The 27,263-nt window shown below is 38.2% G+C and overlaps 1 protein-coding gene across 9 annotated transcripts in view; it reads left to right on the forward strand.

Annotated features, from left to right (window-relative positions):
- PAIP1 (poly(A) binding protein interacting protein 1) overlaps positions 1-23,507 on the forward strand; it is a 27,218-nt gene extending 3,711 nt beyond the window's left edge. The window contains exons 1-12 of one of the 9 annotated variants that reach the window (XM_010585757.1): positions 158-456; positions 1,711-1,892; positions 6,859-6,918; positions 7,277-7,465; positions 10,535-10,647; positions 13,398-13,509; positions 14,761-14,886; positions 18,385-18,491; positions 19,830-19,965; positions 20,100-20,154; positions 20,748-20,841; positions 22,951-23,507. In XM_010585757.1, the coding sequence (XP_010584059.1) occupies positions 198-456; positions 1,711-1,892; positions 6,859-6,918; positions 7,277-7,465; positions 10,535-10,647; positions 13,398-13,509; positions 14,761-14,886; positions 18,385-18,491; positions 19,830-19,965; positions 20,100-20,154; positions 20,748-20,841; positions 22,951-23,044 (1,527 nt within the window). In that variant the 5' untranslated portion in view covers positions 158-197 and the 3' untranslated portion in view covers positions 23,045-23,507. Of the gene's footprint in view, positions 1-157; positions 457-1,710; positions 1,893-6,858; positions 6,919-7,276; positions 7,466-10,534; positions 10,648-13,397; positions 13,510-14,760; positions 14,887-18,384; positions 18,492-19,829; positions 19,966-20,099; positions 20,155-20,747; positions 20,842-22,950 lie in introns of those variants that run through there. The other 8 variants (XM_010585758.1, XM_010585762.1, XM_010585761.1 and 5 more) reach the window with 8 other exon arrangements.
- The last annotated feature ends 3,756 nt before the right edge of the window (positions 23,508-27,263 follow it).

The raw sequence follows: 27,263 nt of genomic DNA on the forward strand, positions 1-27,263 counted from the left end.
CAAGCCGCGAGGGGGCGCTGTCAGCCGCGGCGGGCCGCGACCACCGTGGCGGTGAAGGTGGGGGTGAAACTGAAAGTGAACGGCTCGGGCCGTGGTGGGGCGTGGCCGGGCTGCGCCCCGCCCCCCTGGGCCCCAGGCGACTTCCGCGCCGGTCGCCGGCTCCCTCCCATGAGCGCTTGAGCCGCCCTCCTCTGAGCATGTCGGAGAGTTTCGACCGAGCTCCAGGTGCCGGCCGAGGCCGAAGCCGGGGCCGAGGATGCGCCGCTCCCTTCAGCGGCGCTGCTCCCTTCAGCGGCGCGGGCGCGTTGGAGAGCGGTGGCGGGGCCCGCCTCAGGGGCAGCGGTTCCCACAGCTCAGTCTTGGCCCAGGAGCAGCATCACCAAACGGGCGGCCTCTTCGCACGGCAGGAACCATTGCGGCCTCCGAAGACGGCGCCGCTGGGCGCCAGCATCGCAGGTACGGGCCGCCGCGCAGCGGCCCCCTCCCCGCCCCTCTGGAGGCCCCCGGTGTCGGGGGGCAGCCCCCTGAAGCCCGCCGCGCTCCCCTCGTTAGCGCGCACCGCTCTGCTCCTGCTTCGCTTGTTGCTCCAACTCCCCCCTCCCCGACCCCGCTTCGCTGTCCCACTGAGACTGGAGCCGTGGGGCTTCCCCCCCACCTCCTTCTGGCCTGGCCGTGGGGACGCGTCCTTTTTCCCACCCCCGCATCTAGGGGTAGAGAGGTCAGTGCAGCCTGTGGGCCAACAGTCTGCGCACCCTGGGCACTTGCCCGGCTCCTCTCGGCACTGCAGGGAGATGAGCTGCGTAGGGACACCTGCACCTTTCCTCAGAAGAGGGGTCATGTATCTGGGTTATGGGCCTGTGCCCAGGTAAAGGTGCAATGTTGTATTGCAGTGACTCGCAACACCTCTCTGTCCGTTCCCCGCTTTCTGTGTTCTCACATCTGTGTGTGCTTTTTATCCATCTGTTAATCTGACCACAGGTGGTCTCAGCCTTCATCTTATCGAAGAACTCCAGCCTTAAGGTTTGCCAAAATATAAACCAAACCCACCAGTAACACAAAGCATTGTTTGTTGCTTAGTTTTTTTGGGTAGGTATCGGGTTCTGTTTTCAGGAAACTTAGGAGCTAATCCGTAAAGATATATTTGGAAAATGTGGAAAATAGGGTTTTAAAAAGACTGTTTCATTGGATTTTTTGACAAATGGTGTAGAACAATAATAGGTAAGTGTCTTTGAGGATCATGTTAAAAACTAGTGTTGTTAAAAACTAGCTATGTCTTCCATTTATTGACCTTCCAAGTCTTGCATTTGTATCTGAAATCTGTGAAAAACCCACAAGATGAGCAAGCATACCATAAGCAGGTTTACTAGTTTCTCAGGTTAGCCCTTTTAGAAAACATGTTTTTATGGGAGAGACCACTTTTTCTCTCTTTTTTTTTTTCTCCTTCCTCTCCCCTTTTTGGGTCATTTTTACATGAACATTGTGTTTACTTTCTGTGGTGTAGAAAGACATCTAGGTAGAGTTTGCTAAAGTGAAAACTTTATTGATACTTTAAAAAAACAATAAAAACAATATATTTGAAGTAAACTTGAAAGTTTGTAGTAAAAGTGTATTTAAACTCCAAAAAATTCGGTATTCTGTGTGTACTCTGTGTGAATACATACTAACTAGTTCAGCCATTTCTAAGAAAAGCTGTTAACAAAAACTTTTCAGAACACCTCCAACAGACAGGAATTCCATCTGGATCACAAGATAAAGTTTCGGCTCCTGATTCTGGACCAGCAATGGCTGAACCTCGGGTTGCTGTGGCTCCTGTGGTAACATCAAAGTTGTCTGTTAAAGCACCTGAGTTTTATCCATCAGGATACAACCAGAACTTCAATCAGAACTTCGCAGTGAGTGTTTATCTTCTCCTCTCAGTTTATGTCAATTTACTTATATTCAGATTAACAATGTTTACTTGAGATCTGGTATATTAGATAACTTGAATGCTGCATTTGCTGAAGAGATTCCAAAAATTCTGACAGTAACCTCCAGAGTCACAGCCAGAATGTTAAGTGATAATGGGTGAATATTGTAGTGTACATGAGAGCCTTTAGCGTGGGATATTTTGCTAAAGCTTGCTGCAGATAACCACATTCCTTGTTGATTACACCAAGCATTGATTAAACCCAACATCAGAGCAAGCTGTGGTTCTGGTGAGTGCCTCTGTTGTAGTTACATGTATGCTGCATTTTAAGTAAAGGCTTAGCTGTACTTTTATGCAGGTTTCACAGGGTTTTGAAACAAGTATGGGAGAAAAGTTGAACTTTAGTTTCCCTGAGCACAGGCTTTACCTTTCCTAAATTTACTGTGCCATGGGTATGATTGGCCGTGACTGGCTAACTTACTGTACTTTTAATTCCTTCAGTGGTGTTGTATCACCAAAGGGCAAAAAAGTAGGGTTAGGCTCATTCCTAGCAGTTACCTACCCACCAGACTAAGGGCGATCTCAGATCAGTATTTTAGATGCATCATCTAATAAAAGTTGGTACTTCTTATTTTCTACTCCGTTGTCTTCCATGTTATTGCTTTAGTAATTCTCCTCCAGGGAAGATCTGTGTGAATTCTTGGAATATGCTTTTGTTATGCAAGCAGCCAAACTCTGGTACTGTATATAAACAGGTGGGAACTATTACTTTTACAAATACAATTAAGTGATTAAAAAACAATTATACTGAAACAAATAGATTTTGAATAATTTAGAGAAAAATACTTTATTAGAATGCTAAATATGGTGCCTTGGTGTCTTGAAGTCTTTTTCTTACCAGTAAAAATGATATTATCTTAATGTTACCAGCTTTGGCAGCTTACTGAGTAGAATTACTGTCCTGGATAATACAAGCCCATGTAGCCAATATATAACTTAACAAAATGCCAACAGGAACATGCTTCAGTGAGTGCATAATCTAGAGGAAAAATAACTACTTTTCCCCAGTACGTTACATGTTTTCTATAAATAAAGTATTTCAGTTTCAAGACAAAAAAAAAAAAGCCATTTGGAAAGGGATACATAATGCAGACTTATAAAGTTTTGAGGCCAGCAGTGTTGCTTTTCAGCTGTTTTGCAAAAACATATAACATGTGGCAGTTACTGGTTGCTGTGTTGTAGGAATATGCCATGAATGTGACTCATCTGTTAATAAAAATACCTCTTAAAATGCTAACAAAACCTAGAACATTTATTTGGAAGTATGTTGCAGGGACCTTAATCTAATCAGAATATACTAGGCACAGAGTACTGGTGTTTCAGACTTTCATCCTTCACTATTACAAAGTTTGGGGTTTTTTTAGTGACTAAATTAAATTCATAGTCTGGGCTCACTTGCAATAAAAATAAGAAATGTAGCATGCTTTACTATTATACAGATTTTGACCATGAGTTTTAAAATTTGAATCAAAACAAACTTTTGAGAAACTTCTGTTTTTTCTGACTTGAAATTAACAATTTTTAGCTTTCATTTATAATGTTCCCTGCAATATTTAGATCTGAAAACTCGCATATTAAAATATGTGGTAGTTTTGCTATTAAGCATTTATTGTTTTAGAAATAAAGTGTTGATTTCTTGTTTGATTGTACATTATTGTAATTACTATATGTGTCCATATAACATTTGATTATTATATTAGTTAATTTCCAGTTCTGATACTCAAAACTATCAGTTACCCATGAAGATAGTTTTAAGGGGTACAGCATACAAGACATAGTAGAATTTTCAGAAGAACTTTACCAGGACTTTGGGGAAGAAAGACCTCCATGGAATTCTCTGTTTGCATGCAGCTGTCCACCACATTGGAAGCTGTGGATGTCTGCAGTAGAATGGGTGACTACATTTAGGTTTGGATTGCCAGTAAGAAAGGTCAGACTTGTTCTCTGGCATGGGTGTATGATGGTGATATGGCTGTCACCCCATCAGAAGGGCATAATGATGTTTTCATTTCATGGTTTTAGGAGTGAGATTTGTATTATCTTAGGTGGAATACTTCCCTCCCCCATTTTTTGGTTTTTGGTTTTGGTTTGGTTTTTTTACTGCAGTTAATCTCCAAAAGGAGGCTAAGCAGCCTCAGTGTTGGTTTTATACATTTAGCCAAGCATGGGGGTGCCACTTAACTTGTGCAGCATGGATAGGTGATTTTGTATATGCAAAAGTCTTTGTACTTAAGTTTGCAATAACTTTACTGTAAACTTGTTGAGTGCATATAATCTGAAGGGATTTAAAAAAAGCTTGTTTCTAAGAAGTCTGAAGAGAAATCAAATCAAATGATAAATTATTAGTGAATAAATTCCTAAGTGGAAATGTTGTGGATACTTACCAGGTATAGGAAAGTGGTAATTAGCACGTGTATAGAAACAGATCCTAAGACCAGATTTGGCTCATGGATCTTTTCTATAGACTTTCTGGGTTTTATCTTTATGTAAATCAGAGGAGTTTTAGTACCTTTTTAGCCTTTTTGTTCTTAAGTCTTTAAACTCATGAGCTGACTCTTAGTAAAAGAGTGGCAAATCTATAATCTTTAAACTGGGGACTCTCTTGTTGTGAGTAATGCAGGATTCCATCCTATCGCTATCACACGGAAGGATTAGACAGCCTTAGCTTGACTGAGAAATCATTGAAATTAATGGAATATTTCTAGTTTACTTTCATGGCTTTGAATCATAAATTTGTAATGAATGTATAAACTTACAGCCTCCTGATAGCCAACTGCTGTATAAAAACAAGAGGGATTTGCTTTGTTTTCCTTTAGTTGATAACAGTATGTGGTGCTATTTTCTCTGTTAAATCTTAAAATCTGCCAATGAGAAATGCAAGTGGTTTATGTCTAGAAGTTACCGGACTAAATTTAATTAGCTTTTAAAGTATTGAGTGTTACTATTTTAGCAATATATACCTTTATTATAATGCTTAAATTATTAATTTTTCTTTCCCACTTGTTCTGTTCCCTGGCATAATTACTAAAACCTAGCCTGCTTTTAGAGTTGCATATTTAGTACAGGTAGATGAACGTGATACAGAGTTTAGCCTCTGTGTTTAGACTTTTAATTACAAAATGGGAAGAGGAGTATGAATACAGGGACACCAGTATACCAAATGGTATTGGGGCCCCTTCCAAAACAAGGACATTCTCTTCCAAGACTGAATTCTTATCAGGTGACTATGAGAGGAAGATACCTTCCTCCCTAAATGAGGATCTCATAACAACCTGATGGCTGTCAGAAAGAGCAGCTGCTTTTACTAGCTACAGCAACTGCATTCCCTGCAACCTCGCTGGAGATTTTTCAGACAGGTTGTCTGGAGAGATGCTAGTTCAGCTGTGTGTGATTAAGCTGCAGTTGTTGCACAATAATGTCATATTTCTGTGGAATAAAATAGTTTTAAGTTTATTGTACAGAACCTTTACTGGGTTATTTGAAATTGCCTACTAAAAGTTTATTTCCTTTAGAGAAATAGAATATTTAGCAAGTTACACATAAGCCTGTTAGCCTTTATTCTTTGGCTTTCTAAGGTCCAGACCATTAGAATCTTAGAATGCTTTAGGTTGGAAAGAACCCCTGAAGTTCCTCCGCTGCACTCCCCAATTCAGAGCAAAACCAACTCAGATCAGGTTGTTGAAGGCTTATCCTTATGAGTAGTAATTTGCCACGATTTCCGTAAACCCATTTTTTTTCCTATAGCTGATAGGCAACATTAAGTAACTTTATCTTTAGTATTATTCACTGGGCAAATACTCTACTTAATTAAACATCATAGGAAATATTTCTAGTTTTTCTTTTCTTGTATTGATGTGTCCCCCATTAGCTTAAGTTTTATACCCTTTTGAGATGGGTCTTTGAAGAATTCTGGAAAATCTGCTTTTTTTTCCCCACACAGGTCATGAAATTAATATCAGTACTTCATTTTCAGCAATGTGTATCTGTTTTTCTCCACAGTTCATATGCAGATAGTCTTTCACAGATCCATGTTGCTTTACAGTAGAGACTGAGGCATTTTGAAGACAAAGTAAACAACATCCCCTCATTAAGAAAGGGGTGGTGGGGAGAGGGGGAGTATAATTATAAACCTTATCAATGTATTTATGTCCACTGAGTAAAGAAAAAGTTTTTTATATTTAGCTCAATTTTTTATTAGTGATATATCTTAAACCTTTTTCTTGTTGAACAGTAGTTCAGTTGAGAATTCTGATATTCTGTATGTTACCCTTACGTCTTGAATCACTAATTATAAGTCATTTCTTTAGCAGTCCCTCTTAGGCTCTTGCTTGCACTTCTTACAGCTTTGAGATGCTTTTCACAACCTTTTGCGTAGTGTGACAAAGTGTATTATTTGTACTGTGTTATTACTAATGACACTACAAAGTGTGCTGCTTCCTTTGCTATTCCCCTGATACGCTAGCATTATAATCATCCAGAACAGTATTGACTTTAGATACTGTTACATACATGCATTCCTGAATAGACAAAACTTGCAGCCTTCTGTTCCATCAGCGGGAGCATAAACATAGATAAAGTGATATTGTGCTAGCTCATCCTTTCTTTAGGGAGCAGATGTGTTTAGTCTCTGTTTTTTAACCTCAGTAGCTGCAAATTAATGCAATACCTTTTGAATGGTTTTATTTCATGCCTTGTAATCTTTCATCCATTGCCAAAAGATGCAAATTTGCTGACTTTAAAAGATGAGTTTTCTGGCTATACTTTCTACATGGGAACATTACACTGTATTTATTGTATTTCTGTAATTTCTCCCCCTTCTGCATATTTTGGAGCACTATGCATGATGTAAGCCCAACTTTGTTTCAAATTTTCAATTATTTTTCCTTCTACAGTTCATATATCTGCAGCACAATTTGTGTGCACATCAGGAGTGGGTGTTGAGCCTCAGTTTGGTAGTTTTATTCTTAACAGACACACTTACTTATTAGTTTGTTAGTTAATCTTGTACCCAACTTGGCAAACTGTTTGATTTCTTTTTAATCTGTCTTTTGATGTGTTTTGCTGGGAGACCCTAATCTCTATAAAAACAAGTTACCTAGTTCTTGAAGATGATAGGACTACTGGAGCTTTCTGATGCATTGGGGTCTATGGTCTCTAAAAATGTTGAAGTGAACTGTGTAATAAAGATCACTATCGAGTATGCAGAGACTCAAGACTTAAGGGCTATGTGGTTACTTCTGGAGATAGTAAGTGTAACAACATTATTTTAGGTTCCTTTTACATAGTTGGTATATTCTTTCACTACTATAGGATTCTTCCTTTGAAGAGAGATATGATGGCTATCTGACTTTGGCAGAATATGTACAAGACTTCCTGAATCACCTCACCGAGCAACCAGGTTGTTTTGAAACTGAAATAGAGCAGTTTGCCGAAACACTGAATGGCTGGGTCACTGCAGATGAAGCTTTACAAGAACTTGTTGAACTCATCTATCAGCAGGTAGCCTGTGTATTCTGTTTTATAACATGAGTATTATGCCTCAGTTACCTAGTGTCCAAGATAAGCATACTGGTATTATTTGTTATGTAATTGTATCTGCATAGCATTTTAATGGTTTGAATTTTTCTTTTTAGAGTGAAACATATAGGGAAATATTTTGCTCAACAAATTGAAATGGTAGCTAAAGTGTGAGATACCTGGATAGTTGACAAATTTCCCTGTTTCCTTTGTTGTGTATTTGGATCTCCTGCATCACATTAAATTAGATTTGAAATTACAGCACTTTAATTAAAGGGAGTTGTATTTGAATTGCTCTATTTGTATAGTAGAGAATGAAGAAACTCTTCAGCAATGTCAGAGTTGTACATTTTTATTCTGTCCTGCAAAAAATTTCTTCATAATACTAAGATACTTCTAATTCCTTGGTATTTTAAAAAATTAAATTTATACCTACTGTACACATCACCCTTTGGGAAATGCTCCTTTATTGACAGGCTTTCTTCTTCATTTGGAATATACCTATTTCAGAACAGCACAATGGAAGGAGAGGAAGGCTTGTCTAATGGTAACTAGGTCCAGTCCCATTGACGGCCATGGAAATGAGGACAGAGACCTTGAGCTGAACTCTGTACTAATTGGGGGAGCCATTGGAAAGAACAGCTTACTATGTGTTGCTTAGCAAATGACCTGCTCTTACTGTCTTTTGGGCTTGCTGCAGAGAATGAAGTCACACTTGTGCTTGCTATTTATTACATTGGGTGTCTCACTTTCCTGGGTTGGTTGCTTTCAAATTCTACCTTGAAGAACGCAAACTCTTACTCACCTTTTAAGCGCAGATACTTGCAGAATATTTTAATCTGGCATATGTAGAAGCTGCATGACTGGTTGGTCATTGTACAGAACTGTAGAGTCTCAAGTTTCTTATTATCGTACAGAATTGATGTACATTTAATTCAGAACCATTTAATTAGATGTTAAGATTACCTGTGCTGTGTTTGGCAGCATCATTCTCCCATCCTTTATTTGAACATGTGGAGGATGGTTAAAACAAGATTAACATATTCCATATAACTTTATTGGAAGAAAAAAAGAATTTATCCTATTTTTAACTTCATATATGTTAAATATATTGACTCTCATTTAATGTAAATCTTTAATGTTGCCTCTCCTCTCTCCTATTTAAAAACAAGTCCACTTTTAGGATTGGCTGTGCCTTCCTGAGCTGCAAAGCATGCAATGTTATCAATCTGAAGTTACATGAAAAATAAAACAGCACAAAAAAGCTGTGCTAGTATCCAAAAGCATCTGATTTTAGTTTGTTGTATGTCAGGATAGGATAGTGGTTGAGTAGAAGTCAACTATGCTTATTATTCTTCTGTCTTGAGCAGAGGCTCAGGTATTTGTGTTTCCTGGCTTATCACAAACCAATTAAAATTGTGGAAGTATATTTATAAGCATCTGCTTCAGTGATGTTAATTTAACCCAACTGAGCAGATTTACAGGTGCTAGGTTTGTGAAAGAAGACGACTAAAATGTAGGAAACCCAGCCTTCCCTTTATCTGTGTGTCAGGTATCTTAGCCTGCCTGTAAGTATTAATTACGTACTTTCCCCTGTTCTTCCTAATCCATTTATGTCTCTGGACAGAGTGAAATACCAGTTCTCTTGTTTTCCAAAAGTTGAATGCCGACTTCGTAGCTTAAGAATCTTGACTGTTGTATAGTTAATACAGTGGATTGTTCCTGTTACAGCAACTAAAATTTCTCAAGATATGTATTGGTAGATTAGCCTTTATGCTTAGATTCCGACTTTTGAGTCAGAGATAAACTGGGATTACCAGCAAAAACAGTTCGGGGAAGATGATATTGCACTGGAATGATTGGTTACTAGGAAGATGTAAGGTGCTTTTGGCCTCTGTGTGCTATGCCAGGTCATAATACCTAAAATATAATTGTTTCAGTATTTGAAGGAACCACAAATACAGACCAACTAATTGGGAAGATAATGTTTAAAAAATACAGATGAGGTTTGAAGAATTTTTGTGTGTGTTTGCTTTGGGGTTTGTTAGGAAAGAGAAGCGTAATTTAAGTGATGTATTTTGCCTTATAAAAAAGGGGACATCTCTTCTAGTCCAAGCAGCTGATTGAACCAAAGCACCAAAAAGCTCGTTAGCTATTTCACATGCCTCTTACTGGAAAATAAATTCTATTTTATTATCTTAATTACTTAAACCTGTTGTATCTTCTAAAGACACTTCAGATTTTTTCCAGCGACTTTATGCACATAGTACAGTTACATTGAGGGCATATTTTTCTCTGCCTGTGGAAGGTAACTAGCTATAATGCATTGGCATGGTAATACAAGATGCTTTTTTCAAACATTTTTCAAATGTTATGGAATTTCGTTGCTCCCACCTGGTTTTAGATGACAAAAATGTAAATGTTCAACACTAACAGGACTTTTTTTAGAAAAAAGGACCCATCAAGAGCTATTCAGTATAATGATACAGTTTTAACCTCTGAATCAAGATTTTGCTATTCTGCAGATTGCTGGAGCGTGTACAGGAGAAAGTATTTATCTCTACAAGAACTCTTTCCCTGGGCATTCACTATTGCCAAAAATAGGTTCTGGGATAAATTGCTCTTAGACTGAATGAAGAAAACTTTATCATATTTTTGTTTTAAAGTAGTCATTGCTCCTTGAGGGAGTGCATGTCCCTGAAAAAGTGTCTTAATGTCCACTGTTAATTTTTTTGTATAAACAGTTTTTAAGTGACTTTCAGACACTCTTTGGTTGTAGTCACAATGGAGAACACATGGCATAATGGTGGTTGTGTTCCTAAAGCCACAAAATCACAGTATAGTGAACTTCTAAAGTGCTGAAATGCATATAGCAAAGTGTTGATGAGATATTATTTGTCATGTTAATTTTTGTAATAATTTATGTTCTGCTCTTCAGTTGTCTAATAAACTGTTGTTAAATGTAGTTTTCAAAAAAGCTTTTAAACTTATTTCCTGATAGCCTAATCATGAATTTATGAATAATTTATTTTTCCACTTTTATTTTGGAAGGCCACATCTGTCCCAAATTTTTCCTACATGGGAGCACGGTTGTGTAACTATCTATCTCACCATCTAACCATTAGCCCACAAAGTGGGAACTTCCGACAGTTGTTACTTCAAAGGTCAGTATCAGCATCTCATTTTAAGCTTGTTACTTTCTCATGTTACATGTCATCTTATTTTGTATGTAACTCTTAATGTTGTGTGCAAAGGGGTATATATTTAAAATAGAAGTTTAGACTGAAGATTATTAAAGCACAAGTACATACTGGACATTGAATACATATCTTTTTAAATATTTTAATTTTTTAAGTATGAAAATAGGACTCAATTCAGAGTTCTGTAGGCTCTTTTGAACTGACTGTCTTAGACTGATCACAAATTACAGGGTAAATTTGAAAGCTAGTCAACTTTAAAAGTATACTAAATGCACATATGTGTACTGTCCTTGTCCTTTGACTCTTGCCAGGACTTACTTTATTGTGTTTTTTTCTTTAATTACTTTTCCAGCTGGATTTGCTGTGTAAGGTTTATTCGTTGATGGATAACTGACTTCATGAAGTAGATGCATAAAATACAGAAGGATAAATTTCTTCAATTTTCAGTTACTACAGAGTTCTAGCGGTTTACGGTTTAATAATGATTAGACTTTGTAGTTGACTAAAATACAACTTTTTTATGTGGATATATTTCCATTTAAATCTTACTGCATGACATTTGAAGGAGTGGTACACTTTAATACTTCAGAATTCTTTAGAAATTACCTTTTTTTTTTTTTTTTTCCTTTAAGGACTCCTGGCTTCCTAAGTTTCAGGCTTGCTTCTTATTTTAAAAGCTTAACTTAGTCCACCTATGTTTAGGAGCAAAAGTATGATAAACTCAAACAGCAATGCATTCTGATGCTCTCTTATCAAGAGTGGTACCTTATGGAGAAACTGAAAATATTTTTTTTTCTTCCCTTGTCCCAAAGCAGATGAGCCTCTTTGCTTTCAAAACTACCACTTTTATCTTCTGGCTTCTTAACTATGTTTGTTACTTGAACATGAAGGAAATCCTTGTTAATGTTGGAATATCTCGTTCCTTGTTTTTAAAGCCAACCCAGTAGGTAACATTCATTTTAGCACCCTGAAGCCATGAATTCAAAGTTGCTTATGTTTTTATTGCTAATATGGATGGAATGTGGGAGGTGGGAGGAAGGGGGATAAACAACCTAACAATATGACCACCAAGAACTCCTCTTCTGTTTCTCAGCCCAAGTTTCTACCTTACATTTTGTATATCAGCTCCTTAGACTTTTCAGTTTCTCCAGTGTTTCTTAATCCATTACATAGCCATTGAGAATACATTAGAAGTTGTCTGGCTTTCCTTCTATTTCAAATATTTTTTAATTCTGTTTTTGAACTGGTATGTAAACTTGTATATTTTTGGCACAGTTGTTGAATACTAGAAAAATTGTCTCACTGCCATGTTACCTTAATCTTCTGTATTTCCATGTATATCTAAATTTTAGAATCATAGAATGGTTTGAGTTGGAAAGAACCTTAAAGATCATCTAGTTCCAACCCCCGTGACATGGGCAGGGACACTTTCTGCTAGACCAGGTTGCTCAAAGCCCCATCCAGCTTGGCCTTGAACACTTCCAGGGATGGGGCATCCACAGCTTCTCTGGACAACCTGTTCCAGTGCCTCACCACCCTCACTGTGAAGAACTTCTTACTTACCTCTAATGTAAATCTACCTTCTTTCAGTTTAAAGCCATTACCCCTCATCCTGTCACTACACTCCCTGGTAAAGGCTCCCTCCCCACCTTTCCTGTAGGCCCCATTGTGGCACTGGAAGGCTGCTGTAAGGTCTCCCCAGAGCCTTCCCTTCTCCAGGCTAAACTGTCTCAGCTTGTCCTCACAGGGCAGGTGCCTCAGCCCTCTGGTCATTGTTGTGGCCCTCCTCTGGACCTGCTTAAGCAGGTCCATGTTTTTCTTATGTTGGGGGCCACAGAGCTGAACGCAGTACTCCAGGTGGGGTCTCACGAGAGTGGAGTAGAGAGGCAGAATCATCTCCCTTGACTTGCTGACCATGTTGCTTTTGATTGCAGCCCAGGATAGGGTGGGCTTTCTGGGCAGCTAACGCTTGTTGCCAGCTCATACTCAGTTTTTCATCCACCAATACCCCGAAGTCCTTCTCTGCAGGACTGCTCTCAATGCACTCATTCCCGAGCCTGTATTTTTTGCTTGGGATTGCCCTGACCCACGCGCAGGACCTTGCACTTGGCCTTGTTGTACTTCATGAGGTTTGTGTGGGCGTACCTCTCGAGCCTGTCAAGGTCCCTCTGGATGGGATCCCTTCCCTCTAGAGTATCAACCGCACCACTCGGCTTGGTGTTGTCATGAATTACACATTACTGTCACTTAAAATGGTGAGATAAAGAGTTTTATCAAGTAACTGTAAAGGCATCTAAGACAATGTGTGCAGCACCCTGAAGGTGGGAAAACGTCTTTGAGAGTGTATCTACTTTATTTCTGTGGACATTTGGCTGCCTGTGTTAAACTTCCTGGACCCATATTCTAATATATAAACTGTGTAACTGTCCTTTAATTTTTACATATTGTAATTTGCTCTGTTTCATTTTTCTGTCTCGGATATCTCAGTGCTTGAAAACATAAATCATGTAATCATATGTATTCATCTAAAAGGATGCAAATCCATGGTGTCTTTGTGAAGTCCTCTCATTTAATTCACAAATCATACTTCCAGGTATTCAGCATGTAGCAGTTTTAATGCAGTTCATAAGTTCTTAGCATTCTGTTAAATAAATAGCATGTTACGTGTGTTGGGATGTCTACAGATGATGTGACTTTTGTTTTAATATTTACAGGTGTCGAACGGAGTATGAAAACAGGGATGAAGCTACCAGAGGAGATGAGACTACTCGAAAACAATTTCATGCCTTTGTGTTGTTCTTAGCTGAACTTTACCTTAACCTAGAGGTAAGAAGAAAGTTGCATGTCAGGTGGTTCTTCATTAACTTCTTTTGTTGTGTTTAGGTGAACACTGAAATGGAATATAATTTGAGGTGTTTTTCTAAAGGGAGAGGGGAATAAAGTAAAATAACTTTAGAACATGTTCATTATAATATGTGTCCAAGAAACAGATAAACAAAAAAGGACAAGATCGTTAGAAGTGTATAAAGATTTTTAAAAAAGTGTAAAAATTCATAAAAAGAATGAACCATAAATCACCTTTGGAATGAAGCTTTTGGTATTTTCTTCTGACTGGCAAAACCCCAAGATGATTATACTTAACCAACAGAGGAAGTCTTACAACCTAGCAGAAGCATCAGTATCAATAACCCATGTAATTCAGTATTCAGCCACTAATAGGAGCTATTTTCAAACCCTTCTGGAAGATGTGGAAATCGTCAAAATGAGCAATTAAAAATACAGACCTTTAGAGATACTTCTTCTGAAGGTTGAGTCCTTGGCTTATGCATGAAGCATGAAATCTTGTGTTTAGATTGGTTTTTTGTATCTGTGATATGTACACAAAAGTGTATGTACACTTAAAACTTCTTTGACTCATACCTGTGAGTTCAGTAAGTTCAGTAACTGCTGTAGTGTACTTAAAAATATATTTTTGACTACATTATTTCAATGGTTTGATTTAAGAAGACACTATAAAAATGTTCTTCTTGCATGAGGAAAGAAAATAATTCTCTGACTTTTTGATTTCTATTCATAAGTGGGCCTTGAAATCTGTTTTTCACTTGCTAGAAGTAAAAAAGATTTGCAGAGGGTTTGGGGGAGGGGGAGTTGTCCAGTTCTGTGCAGTATACCATTTATTTTTAAACCATTTTCTACAATTTTTTAAATACATAAAGAGCACCTTGCAGAAGTAAGCCACTACAGCTGTAGAGAATACATAATGTAGTATGGGAAAGAGCATGGGGTTCTGAGAATTTGGAATTTTGTGGAACATTTGTCAGGCATTTGGTAGCTTTTCTTATAATGTATTAACAAAGAAACAAAATGCTAGACATGCGTTGTTATGTATATGTCAGAATTGTAAGGTTATTACTCAAAGTGTGTGTTCTAAAATAGTTACAGTATTTGGCATGTTCTTCCAACTAAAGAGCTAAACTATGTTGATCACAAACCAAATCATACAGCATTCAAGAGAGAAAATGTGACTAAATTTCTAAAACTTAACTCTTTTAAATGTTTTTTATATATATTTTGCAGATTAAAGGAACAAAGGGACAGGTAATGCGAGCAGAAATTCTTCAAGAAGGCCTTCGGGAATTACTAAATGCACTCTTCTCTAATCCTGTGGACAGTAATTTGATATGTGCAGTGAAACTGCTGAAGGTGAGACAGTAATTTTAAAAGAAAAAAAACGAAGTTTTTTAACCTTCCTACCTTTGGGAGCAGTGGGGGAAACTGCAAATGAGGAAGTGTTTATAGGGGTTTGTGCATTACATCATTAGCAGAGCAAGCTGTACTTTTTTTTCCTTAGTACCATTATGAAATTGAGACAAAAAAGTAACATACTGTTCTAAAAGTAAAATGCAAGGCCATTTGTGTACATACAAGAGGAGTAGAACTGAAGCTAATGGGCAAAGGAGTAAGCAGTCCATTCAGGTCTCCGTTTGCTGCTTCTGGTGTGGGAGAAAACTGTAACCAACTTGAATGAATTGTGGGGCTTTGGGTATGTTCTCTGTTCTGAAGGACACTCAGCAGTTAAGGTCTACCACTTCTTGTAGCAAAAAGTTCTTGATACCAGTTATGTTATACTGTATTGTCTGCATCATTACTACTGTAGAAATACATACATTTCTCTTTCATAATGAAAACAAAGCTCTTTGCTCTTAAGTTTTACTTTTTCTTAAAAAATTGTTGGCCTCTATGCAGGGAGAAACTTTTGTCTTCCCTAGCCATGGTGATAGCTGGGAAAAAACAGTTTCTTTTAGGAATGAAGGTTAAAAGTTAAACAGTATTTTACTGGAGTCCTAGTTTCTGGGGTTTCGTGGTTGGTTGGGTTTTCCTCATTCTCGCTTCCTCCCACTCCACTATTTCTTAGACTCTTCTATCTTGAATTCCAATTCTGGCAGCTTCTTTTGATATGGTAAATGGGGAATAGGGAAGAGAAGTTTTACATCTCCCAAGTTAAACCCTTCATTTGAAGGTTGAATGTTTAAGCAGGTTGCTTCATAGCAAATGTGAGGTTGTGTTGAACGAGGACATTTAGTCCTGTGGTCAATCCATGCATTGGTAATGCTTCCCTGAGGCAAGGCCCACTGAAGAACCTTTCAAAAAGGCAGTATGCTGCTGGTTTTGGCTGGGATAGAGTTAATTTTCTTCATAGTAGCTAGCATGGGGCTCTGTTTTGGATTTGTGCTAAAAACAGTGTTGGTAATGCCAAGATATTTTCGTTACTGCTAAGCAGTACTTACACGGAGTCAAGGCATTTTCTGCTTCTCACACCATCCCACCAGCAAGTAGGCTGGCGGTGCACAAGAAGTTGGGAGGAGACACAGCTGGGACAGCTGACTCCAGCTGACCAGAGGGGTATTCCAGACCATAGGACATCATGCTCAGTATATAAAGCTGGGGGAAGAAGGAGGAAGGGGGGATGCTGAGAGTGATGGTGTTTGTCTTCCCAAGTAACTGTTAGGTGTCGTGGAGCCCTGCTTTCTCGGAGATGACTGAACATCTGCCTGCCCATGGGAAGGGGTGAATGAATTCCTTGGTTTGCTTTGCTTGTGTGTGCGGCTTTTGCTCTACCTGTTAAACTGTCTTTATCTCAGCTCATGAGTTTTCTCACTTTTAGCCTTCTGATTCTCTCCCCATTCCACTGTGAGGGAGGTGAGTGAGCAGCTGTGTGGTGCTTAGTTGCTGGATGGGGTTAAACCACAACAGTCCTTCTTGGCACCCAACGTGGGGCACAAAGGGTTTGGGATAACAACAGATTTGATTGGAATCAAGCCATAGTAGCTTTGAGGTGCACCTGTTCCAGCGTGGCCTTATCCATGGGTGACAATGCCTTCAGAGATATACCCACAGCCACAGTCCCTTCAGAAGTAAACCTGCTCCAACATGGCTTTACCCATGGCTGCAGTTCCCTCCAGGGGTGTACCTGCTCTGTCATGGGCTTGTCCATGGCCACACGCTTTGAGGTGCTCCAGTGTGACCTCATGCACAGCCACTGATGCTTTAAGGTGTACCTGCTGCAGCATGGAGTTCTCCCTGGGCCACAATCCCTTCAGAGGTATATCTGCTGTGGCACAGACATAACCATGGCCACAGATGGTTCAGCGTGTCCTGCTTCCACATGGGCTCATCCACATGTCACAGTACCTTTGAACAGCAGTGATACCCTGGCCATCTGCCAGCCCAGGTGCATTGCCATTGCTGTTATCAAAATGTTCCCAGGCACAGCAGAGTAAGATGATAAGCAGTACAGCAAGCAGTGGAAGCAAAAAGCAGCTACTAATGAGCACTAAACTGTAATATACAATAAGGCAAGCAAGCCCCATGAAGCACAGGAGCCTGCCAACTAAAAGCTAAACAGCAGTAACAGCTATAAGTTTCATCTAGCACATACACAAATCAGGAAACTTTGCAGTGCTGCTGGTTTTTATAGTTGTTTCTCCAGAGAAGGTGGAGGTCTCACTATTTCTGTGGATATTCTTGGAATATTTATTTGATTTCACAGCATCCATTCTAAAATAAACCTAAATTATTTTAAGACACGTTGCTAAATCTGAAAGGTGTTACAGAACAGAGGTTGGTGGGTTTTTTTTAATGCAAGTGTTTTCTGACATCTTACAGTATCTACACATGTTGGAGTACATCTGTAGCTAGATTGGGCTACCTCATGAAACCTTGGTTTCACTACTGAAGCAATAAATGTCTCCTGTTGTCTTCTCCATTTAATATAGTGACAGATACAGGTTTTTCACCTGTTTGCTTTGCAATATGTTTATTTTTAATTAAACCTTCTTGGTGCTATTATCTCATTATTGAGGATCAAGTTAGGACTGCAGTATAAAACTGGGAGTACCAAACAAGCACTGACTAAGATGCTTGCTTTTACCTTTGAATTTTATTCCCTTGTATCATCAGGTGCCATTCCAAGCATTTTGGATCATTAATATTTATGCTGAGTAGACCAGGAATTGCTATTAACTTTGATCATAGTGGCAAACTTAATTTTTCTGATTTAACTCCTACTTTGCAATTATTGGGCAATGAAGCACCTATTCTTAACATAAAAGGCTTCTATTCACAGCAGTTCTAGACTGCCTGCTGCTAATGCTCTCTGAGCAGCAGCTTCAGCCTCGCAGATTTTATGTATTAAAATTTGGGTTGGCTTGGTCAGATAGTTCTTGGCTCCTCTTGTATATACCCAGATGAAGTTCTCTGGTATGGCTGATACTAGCTAAGTTGACTGAAGTGTTTGTAAAGTTTATTAAACTGTTTGTTATTCTCAGGTAAGCTGGTGGCATCATCTGCAAAAATAAGGTCTCCTTTTTTGTAGCATGTACTTAAGTAAGAGCTGACAAATGTTACTGAAGAGTTGTTTCAAAATCGTATTTCAAGACTGAAAGGAGAGAGGTGGCTGTGAACTTCTAAGTAACATAAACATTGGACATAGAGTTACCAGTTTAATCTACAAGGTCTATTAATCTATTTGGCAAAAAGATGTAGGCAGTTGGGAGGTTCAGCCCTCATGTATTCACACAATGTATCTAAATGTTCTGAATTGTTACAGAATCTTTTCTGTTGACAGTTTCTTAAAGTTCTGTAATTTTCTAAAAAAAAAACAAACAAAAAAAAAAACCAACCCTAATCCCTTGTCTTTAGTTGACAGGCTCAGTTTTAGAAGATGCCTGGAAAGAAAAAGGAAAGAATGATATGGAGGAAATGATTCAGAGAATTGAAAATGTTGTGTTGGATGCAAACTGTAGCAGGTGAGAAGATAAATTTGTGTGCAATGTTTTGATTTTATATTAAACAGAACACCTTGAAAATCTTCAAGAATAATGAACATGTCCAAAACGTTATCTTAAAAACTTGTATTTATGAAAAGTAAGGTGATGCTTGGGTCACTTCCATTTTTAAAAAAAAAAGTATTTTTTCAGTTGAGGTTTGAGGGGGTTGGGGTATTTTTGTTTGGTTGGTTTTGTATTTTATCTTTTAATGGAGGTGCATGTTGCACTTTGGGGGTTTTTTTTATAAGCCTTTTAGTCCTTGAAATCTTCCATAAGTGCTTTAGGCACTAAGAGGAACTATATATACAAAGAGACAATAGTGGCCATATTTCATAGTTTATACTTTTAAATCTGAATCTAACAGTATTAAATATATACAAATTGCTACAAAGGTAAAGGCAAAATGGAATATGCTTTGTGGTTGGGGTTTTTTTCCTGGAGAGTATACCTTTTTGGCAGGGTCTTGCTGCAGTCTGGAAAAAAATGAGTGGTTGGCTAATGTATTCTGCTTCTCAATTTGCAGTCAACTGTGTGTATGAGGTTCTCTGATTCTGCTGTACTTCATTCTCAGCTTCTTGTAAACTTACTAAAAACGTATGGAGGGTTCAGACACTGTGTGACCTGATCTCTTCCCATATGGAGGGAGGCCAACAGGTAGCTCATAGCATCTGTAGGTTGTAATTGGACTGCCTCTAGAGAGGATGAGGAAGATTTTGCTTCAGGAACCAGAGAAAATGGATAGCACAAGCTGTGACTTCAAAGACACAGAAGCACAAACTTATTTTAATAGAGAAAACAACTGAAGACTTATTTATTTCTTAATGATTTCTCCATGGACTTGCTTAAAAGAAGAATGCAATTTCTATTATTTTAGGGATGAAATGGGTGGTGGTATTTTCTCATGTTGACTGCAAAATTTCAGTGTGATTAAGAGGCCTAAAGTTAGAAGCATAAATTAGATGATTAAAATACAATTTGAAGATCATCCCAGTTTTTCCCAGTACTACCCTTTTATCAGAAAAGGATTTGTTACTCAACTTGTGCTGCAGGTTTGGTATCTTGATGAAAACTATAGCAATTTCTGTTTCATGTGGGCTCCTTAATTTACCACAGAGGAGGTGGAGAGGGTGAGTATATCATAATTGACACATAAAGCATCTAGACTTGCAGGGAAAAAAATTAACTCAAAATTATCTGCAGACTGGACCAAACTTTGTCCTGTTTAGAGCTTTTGGGGAAGGGATTTCACTATCTAGTATTTGCAATATAAGAGAAGCCCAATTTCTTGCTTAGCACAAAACATTCTAAATTTTGTAGTGCTTCTCTTTATTTCAGAGATGTGAAACATACGCTTCTGAAACTAGTAGAACTGCGATCAAGTAACTGGGGTAGAGTTCATGGAACTTCTCCACATAGAGAAGCTACCCCTGAAAATGACCCAAACTATTTTATGGTAAGAATATACATACACTTCAGTTCCTTAATTTAATGTGAATTTAATTTGATTTGTAGACAGTCACATTGCTGAAAACTACAAACAGCTGTCTCTCTGAATGCATATAATTTTCTGTATGACTTTATTCTTAGAATGAACCAACATTTTACACTTCTGATGGCGTTCCTTTCACTGCAGCAGATCCAGGTATGTCACAAGCTTAGCGTATGTGTCTTCTCAGTCTTCTTTAAGAAGTTGTAATTAAGTTTATGTCCTGCTGAAGTACATGAAGTTGTTCTTCAAACATCTGAAACTCATACAACTTCAAAAGCAAAAATTATGTCTGAATCCCTGGCTTTGTGTAACATGTGCCTTATTCTTTATTAAAAGAAGGTAAATGTTTGAAATGAAGAATATGTATTTGAGTTCGTAAGGTTCAGAAGAATTTGTGCCATAGTCCTCAGCACTTGATGTCTCCAGGAAGCCAGAAATCTTCAAGTCTTTATTTGTCCATTGTTAGTAGCAAAAGGGTTTGTTTCTTCCTTGATTTCTTTGTTTTCTGTAATCTGAGCACAATGCAGCATGACATCATTTGAGATAGACATCTGTGACTTTACCATTCTCTGGGAAGATGAGGTTGGTTGATGTCCTGACAAAACACTGTAGCAGGTGTTTTTTTCTATAATGTGTTTCATGCCTTTTAAGGTTTCATTAAATAGGCTATTTTCAAACTGTATAGATGTATGTTAATTTAGAGGACTAGTCTTATATATTTCTCAGTCTAATTTTTACTTTGCCAGATTACCAAGAAAAATATCAAGAGCTGCTTGAAAGAGAGGATTTCTTTCCAGATTATGAAGAAAATGGAACAGATCTATTGGCACCTGGAGATCCGTATGTTTTCTTTTTGAGTGACAGGTTTTTTTAATACCAGCTATTTTTACTGCAGACTTTGGAATCCAATATTGATAAAAAGGAAACTAAATAATATTATTTAGCTTTACAGTGGAATTTATGTATTTGAAGGTGTGTAAGCTGGTTTGTAATCACACAAGTTTGAAAAAAATTTTATATTTATCCAGCTGAGTCGGGTAATTAAATTTCAGATATTTATGCACACATACAAACATATTCTCTTCTGCATCTAAAAAAAAAAATAAATTTGTAAGCAAAATGAAGCACCAGATCTTCAAGTGTTGGTAGTGAGGAAACCTGAATTCATTTGACTGATGCATACACACATCCCAGCTAGACATGATTACAGAATTTTCAGAGTCTTTCAAAGGGAGGAGGTTGTTAAGTTTCTCTCCTCAGGATAAGTACTATTCCCTCAATTAAATGGTTATTCAGTATTCCTGTAGAACAAGGAAAGCAACCTAATTGCAAAGGGGGAAGCAACAGATGGGAATATAGTCTGACTTTCTGACACTGGTTTATAAGAATTGAATAGGAAAGCAGTAAAAGAAATATGGTCTAAAATAAACCACTCTGAGCTTTGTACTCACCTGGTTGAAGGAGGACTTTCAGATCATGATTTGATACCTAAGAACGTATTTGGTGTTGTGTTCATGTGTGATAAGAATGCTGGCCTGCATTTATATTTTTGTTAGTAAGTTAGAAAACTTTCAGAAACCTAGCTGAGGGGAGTGGCAAGAACTTTGGAAGATAAATTAGAGATGTCATCAGAAATCAACAAGCTCATATTGAGGGGAGGGGAAAAGAACAAATTAAATACAAAATGGAGACAGCAGTTAATAACCAGCAAATCTGAAGAGTGACATATGGAAGACTGTGAGTCAAACTTCATGCAAGGTGACTGTGGAACCTTCTTTGTTGAAGGCTTAAGAAAAGCCTAGACAAATGTATGCTGATCTTCTGTCAGCTGTTTCTCATGACTGATGTCAGGGAGAAGGGTTCTGTGTTGAGTCTCTTCTCAAGTCTATGCTTCTACAAGAAGGAAGGAACAAATAAAATAAATGTGTAGACTGCTTCTTTAATGCACGATGCTGAAGGCAAAATACTTCCCTTACACATTTCTGTAGCATTTACTGTGTTTTTATGTGAAACATTTATGGCCTCTGTGTAGGTGTCACATTCTGATTTCCTTGTTTGGGACTAAGGCACGGAAGATGATAAACTGAGCACCTGAAATTAATGCACACTTTTTGAGAGTCAGTAGCTTCTGACTGTTTTTTTAAGGCTGTTTAGAATTACATACACTATCGTGTTCAAGCTACAACTCCGTTGTCCTAGTTTATGGTGATGAACACTCCAGTTGGACCAACAGAAAACAAGGAACACTCAAGTTACTTCCCAGTAATTGTGGAGATAAAGCAAGCTGAAGTTATGCCCATCTGATAGCCTCCACTCTGTGCAATACTTACTACCATTAATGGGATCCAGTCTTTTCTGTGACCTAAATAAGACAGATCTTTTCTAGAAGACTGGTTACCATATCATAGAAGGTAATACAATGCAGATGCAATAGGGAGGTGAATTAACGTTGCCCTCTTTCATATATCAACAAATAGGAATGCAGGTTTTCTACATAAATATATTCTTTGACTGGTGTGCAACCAAGACAGTTGATGCAGTATCGAACTAGGATGTTGGCCAACCAAAAATTATGCTAATATGATGCTAATTATGTTTTTTGCAAATAGAACAGTACAGATGCATTGTTAAATTCTGGGAAGCTTGGATTGCATTATTGCATTTGCTATCATCTCAAGAACTATTTCTGTCTTTTAAACTGTGGACAGCATAAGATGATTAAAATGGTGACAAATAATGTAGCTATTTGTACATATCTATGCTGCTTTGAGGTTTCTGTTTATTTATTTTCCTAGTACCCATGATTCTTTTCCTCTTCATCCCCTCTAAGAAAATGTCATAGTTAACTGCTGTTTATAAAGCTGTGTTTTATTCTTGACATCTACATAAATTATGCTGAAAATCTGTACGTAAGCATAACATCTTCAGTGATTTTTTTTTTTCTTTTAGGTATTTTGATTACATTGATGACGAGATGGATCCAGAAATTGAAGAAGCATTTGAGAAGTTCTGTCTAGAATCAGAACATAAGAGAAAACAGTGAGATGTTGCACACTAACATTAGTTTATTAAGCCAGTTTAGGTATGGTTAGAACACGGGGATATAAAACATTTGTACCAAAATAAGGAACTTGAGTTTCTCCAAGTACTAAAGGTATACAATTTCCATTTTGTTTAACAGAATCTGCCAAAAATTGTAAACTTATGCCCTGTAACTTAAAATGTTGTGTATATATCATAGTTTATTTTATGTACAGGTATATGAACAATGTTTTGGCTGCAATAAAAATTATTTTAGAATTATCATAACTGAAATTAAAATTGACTGGGAACTGCCCCATAAAATTTGCCTTGAGGGAGAAAGGGGAAGAATAACTTGATTAAATTTAATTGCTTGCTTGCTTGCTTGCTTGTTCTAGTATATATTGGGATTTAATCATTCTTTTTACCAGGATACCTAGTTTTAGGTTTTGGTTTGTGGGGTTTCTTGGGGCTTTTGGGTTGTTTTTTTTCCTGTAGATCACAATCATGACAAGTGCTTTGTGAAGGTTTTGTTTTGTGGGGGTTTTTTTGTTTCGTTTATTTCCTTTTTCTTCCTGTTCCAAAACTCATATGGGTGAGGTCCAGACTTTTTTTTCCTGGAATAAACCTGTTATATGTTGATGTGTGAAACAGCAAGCAGTAGTTTGGAAGTTGGGTGCTTTCTAGCTCTTTGGTTCGGATAAGCTTACTTTCAACTTGTACAAGCAAAAATTATCCTTTAATTTGTCGTGTTCTTCAAGACTACATGAATATAGTTACGGTTTAACCCATGCTTCTCAACAGTATGTGCAGTGCTCAATATATATATATCTTTTTTTAATGTATCTAACATGTCTAACCTTCCGGCAACCCTTGTAACTTTCTCTATTCTTCTAATTTTATGTAGTTTGATTTAATTTTGTAGTTGGAGTGAATTCATATATTTCATTAATGTTAACATTTTGAACCCCATATAATCATGTTTGTTTTCCTAGTATGCTCCATTGTTGTTGTTGCCAAACTCAGTTGTACTGTTTCCTGTTATCTGTTACTGGTTAGACTGAGTAGAACCCCTTACCAAAAACAAATGGAACTATTTCTGAAAAGTTGGCTACTATAAAGAACACGTTGTAAATACGCATGTAAATAATTCTGTTAATATTTCACTGTTATTTGTTTGGTTAAATAACTTGTGCATCTGCTAATAGAGTGAGCGCTGACTGTTTTCTGTGTGTTTATTTAACATACTTATTTAGGCTGGAGTTTTGGAAAATAAAATTTAATAAGCTTTGTTTCCTTTGGTATAATTTTACTACCTTGTCTTTTTGCTTAAAAAAAATCTTTTTTTTTTGTTTTGGTCCTTCTTCTTTCTCCCCTTCATCTAACACTTTTTTTTCTTTAAAGTACACAGTTGCGGACAGTATTATCTCTTAATACTCGTTGGGAAAAATAAAATTCATCAAAAGGCAATATGGTCATAGGAACTGTATTAGCATTTCAAAGTCTCTAGACTAAAATCCAGAAACTAAAAAATTGAAAATTACTTTAGATTATGTTGACACACACATTCTGTTAACACTGAGCATATTTCTCATACAAAAATTTTAATTCAAATACAGGTCAGACTTCCTCCCTCTCTTGGGGGAGACATACTTACTCAAAACTTAGCATCCCAAGGAACAAGCATTCATATATGCATTATCATAAACTAATAGTGTCTTCAAGGGATTCTGCTTTACATGTTTTAGTTTTGCATCTCCTGTAGTGTGTCTTTTTTTTCTGTAAAGAAGCTGTCAGACTCCAGATGTATATGCTGTCAGCTGTGGAGACAGTATGTCTTACATGTAGGCAAAGTCACCCTGTACAGACATGTTGGGAACTAGGAATTGTATATATGAAGTAATTCAGATCAAGGTTTGCAAAATAAGCTTTGTCCTCCACCAGAAATCCTGAAAAATCATGAAGTGAGACTTTTGTTTGAAGTGGTGGTGGAGGTTGTGGTCTCTGTACATAGGGAGCTTTGCAAGAGCTTTAAGCCTGTACTGCAATATGGAAAAATGGGTTTTAACTCTGTCCTACTGAGTAGAGAAGACAGAATAATTTTTGCCTTAAACAGTTAACAATCTTTCCTACTTGCCTGGATCTTACAGCAGTCTAATACAAATTAGTAATGGTGGAATGAGATGTGAGAGAGTGAAAGAAAGCGGCAGGTTTCACACTGTCATAATCGCTATTTCCTGCTTGTCTGCCCACTTCTAACTGCTGATAGTTCTGTGTATGATAGAGGTGAGCCTTGAGAGGTTTAAAGATGATTTCACCAGAATTTTAGGATTTACAGATTTCAAGTGCACTGTGTAAAAGTGTTTCTCATCTAGAAGTTTCTGAACTTTGCAGATAAACAACCCTTCAAAAAGATTTATTTTCTTTGTAGCATAATGATAAGCCTGTGAAGGCACAAAAGTGTGGAATGCAAACATTAGGGAAGTGAAGCCAACTTCTTTAGCGCTGGTTTGGAAAAGAAACATACTTTGCATTCAGATCGAAGCACATGACCAAGCTTCACGCATCAGAAAAAGCATCCACAGTATTTGCCACTCCTGACAAATCAACTGTGATTTAACAAAAATGTTTAGTATTTGAAAATGACACTTTGCTTAAAGTAATTTCAAACGGGGCTATTAAGAGGTGCTGCTTTGTATGTGCATTGCTTTTGAATGAGAGTTACACATTCAGAAATAAAGTCACCTTTTTCTCAGTAGTTTCCTTTCACATCTGCAAAGAACTTCTTACTACTGGCCTTTTTTGTTTGGGTTTTTTTTTAGGAAAACAGATGGTCACTGGGTTTTTGAATGTTGGTTTTAAGTGTAACTGTAGCACTACAGAAGGAAGTAAGACTGCCTCAGCTATGTCAGGTATCACAAATTATGCATAGCTGGGGTTTTTTGTTATATTTTTTTTTAACTAGATTAATCCATTATGGCATGGAGTATTAGTGACACTCGGTCTGGTCTGTAATAATCAATTTCTTTCTGGGACAGTAATTCCTTACCACTTTCTGCCTTTCCTTCTTACTGTACAGAACTCATTCAATTATTGATCGCTCCAGTTTGCAGCTTCTGACTGAATTATAGTTCCAGTAATCTAGTCTATGCCTGTGTATCCTACTAGTTGATACAGGAACAGAAAATGACATTCTGGCCAAAAGTCAGGGAAGGTACTGCACTGTCTGTGAATTGCTGATTTGCCGCTTCCAAGTCAGCCTACTTGACCTCCTTCCACAGTTCCTATGCTGAGGGTCCCGACCATAGCAGTGAAGTTGCCAGCAAAATATGATGCATTGTCTGAAAATAATAAAAAGTAATAAAGGATTAATAATCCAGATACATACCTTGAACCTTGCTTCAAGCAAGTACTGTGCAGAATAACACTCATTAGAAAGGGTATTGCAAATAGAACCAGATGTATTTTGATGCATGGCTGTGCCTGCAGCTACTTGACTGGATGTTGATCTACTCTCTCCTTCCGTGGAGAATGGAAAGCTGTACTGAACACAGTTCTTCCCTCACAGCATACTGATCTGAGAAACCTGTGCCTCCGTTGCCAACGACTGTTACAGCTAGGTGAGACCACAGGACCTAGGGTGGCCTGTACAGCAAAGGATCTTGAATTACACTTGCTTAGTGCTTTAAGCAGGAATTGGTAATGACTGGTCACTTAACTGTGAACTGCCCATCCACTTAAAGCAGCTTTGATTAAACTGTGAAGGGGGGGGGCATGTATCCTCCAAAAAGTCAACTGGGCATACTTTTTGAATTGCCCTTCGGGAAGTTAATCTTTGTCTACTCCGCCAGGGTTCCCGTGACCCAGTTCTAGATGTCCCTGCCCTGTGAGGGTGCGAATGTAAAGCAGCAGTCAGTTACCAGAGAACGACTCATCCGTCATCCGTCTTCGGGATCTGCGGCAGCTGAGCTGCCTGCCTTCGGTTCTGCCCCCCAAGCACCCACCCCCTCGTTTTCCGAGGCGCAGCTGCGGGGAGGCAGGGAAGGCAATGCCCTCTCGCACGGCCGCTGGCGCGCTGCCTGGCGGGGGGAGGCAAGGCCGGAGCAGCGTGCCGGTGCTGCCGCAGCAGTCCTCCGGGCAGCCCTGCCCGCCGCCGGGGCACCTGCCGAAGGAGGTGTAGCTTGAAGAAGCGCAGTTACAGTCAGACAGGGCTGCTTCTGTAGTCTAGGCCTTCGTACTGC

The sequence above is a fragment of the Haliaeetus leucocephalus genome, unplaced genomic scaffold (genome assembly GCF_000737465.1).
Source record: "Haliaeetus leucocephalus isolate CR32 unplaced genomic scaffold, Haliaeetus_leucocephalus-4.0 Scaffold120, whole genome shotgun sequence".
NCBI classification, from domain to species: Eukaryota; Metazoa; Chordata; class Aves; order Accipitriformes; family Accipitridae; genus Haliaeetus; species Haliaeetus leucocephalus.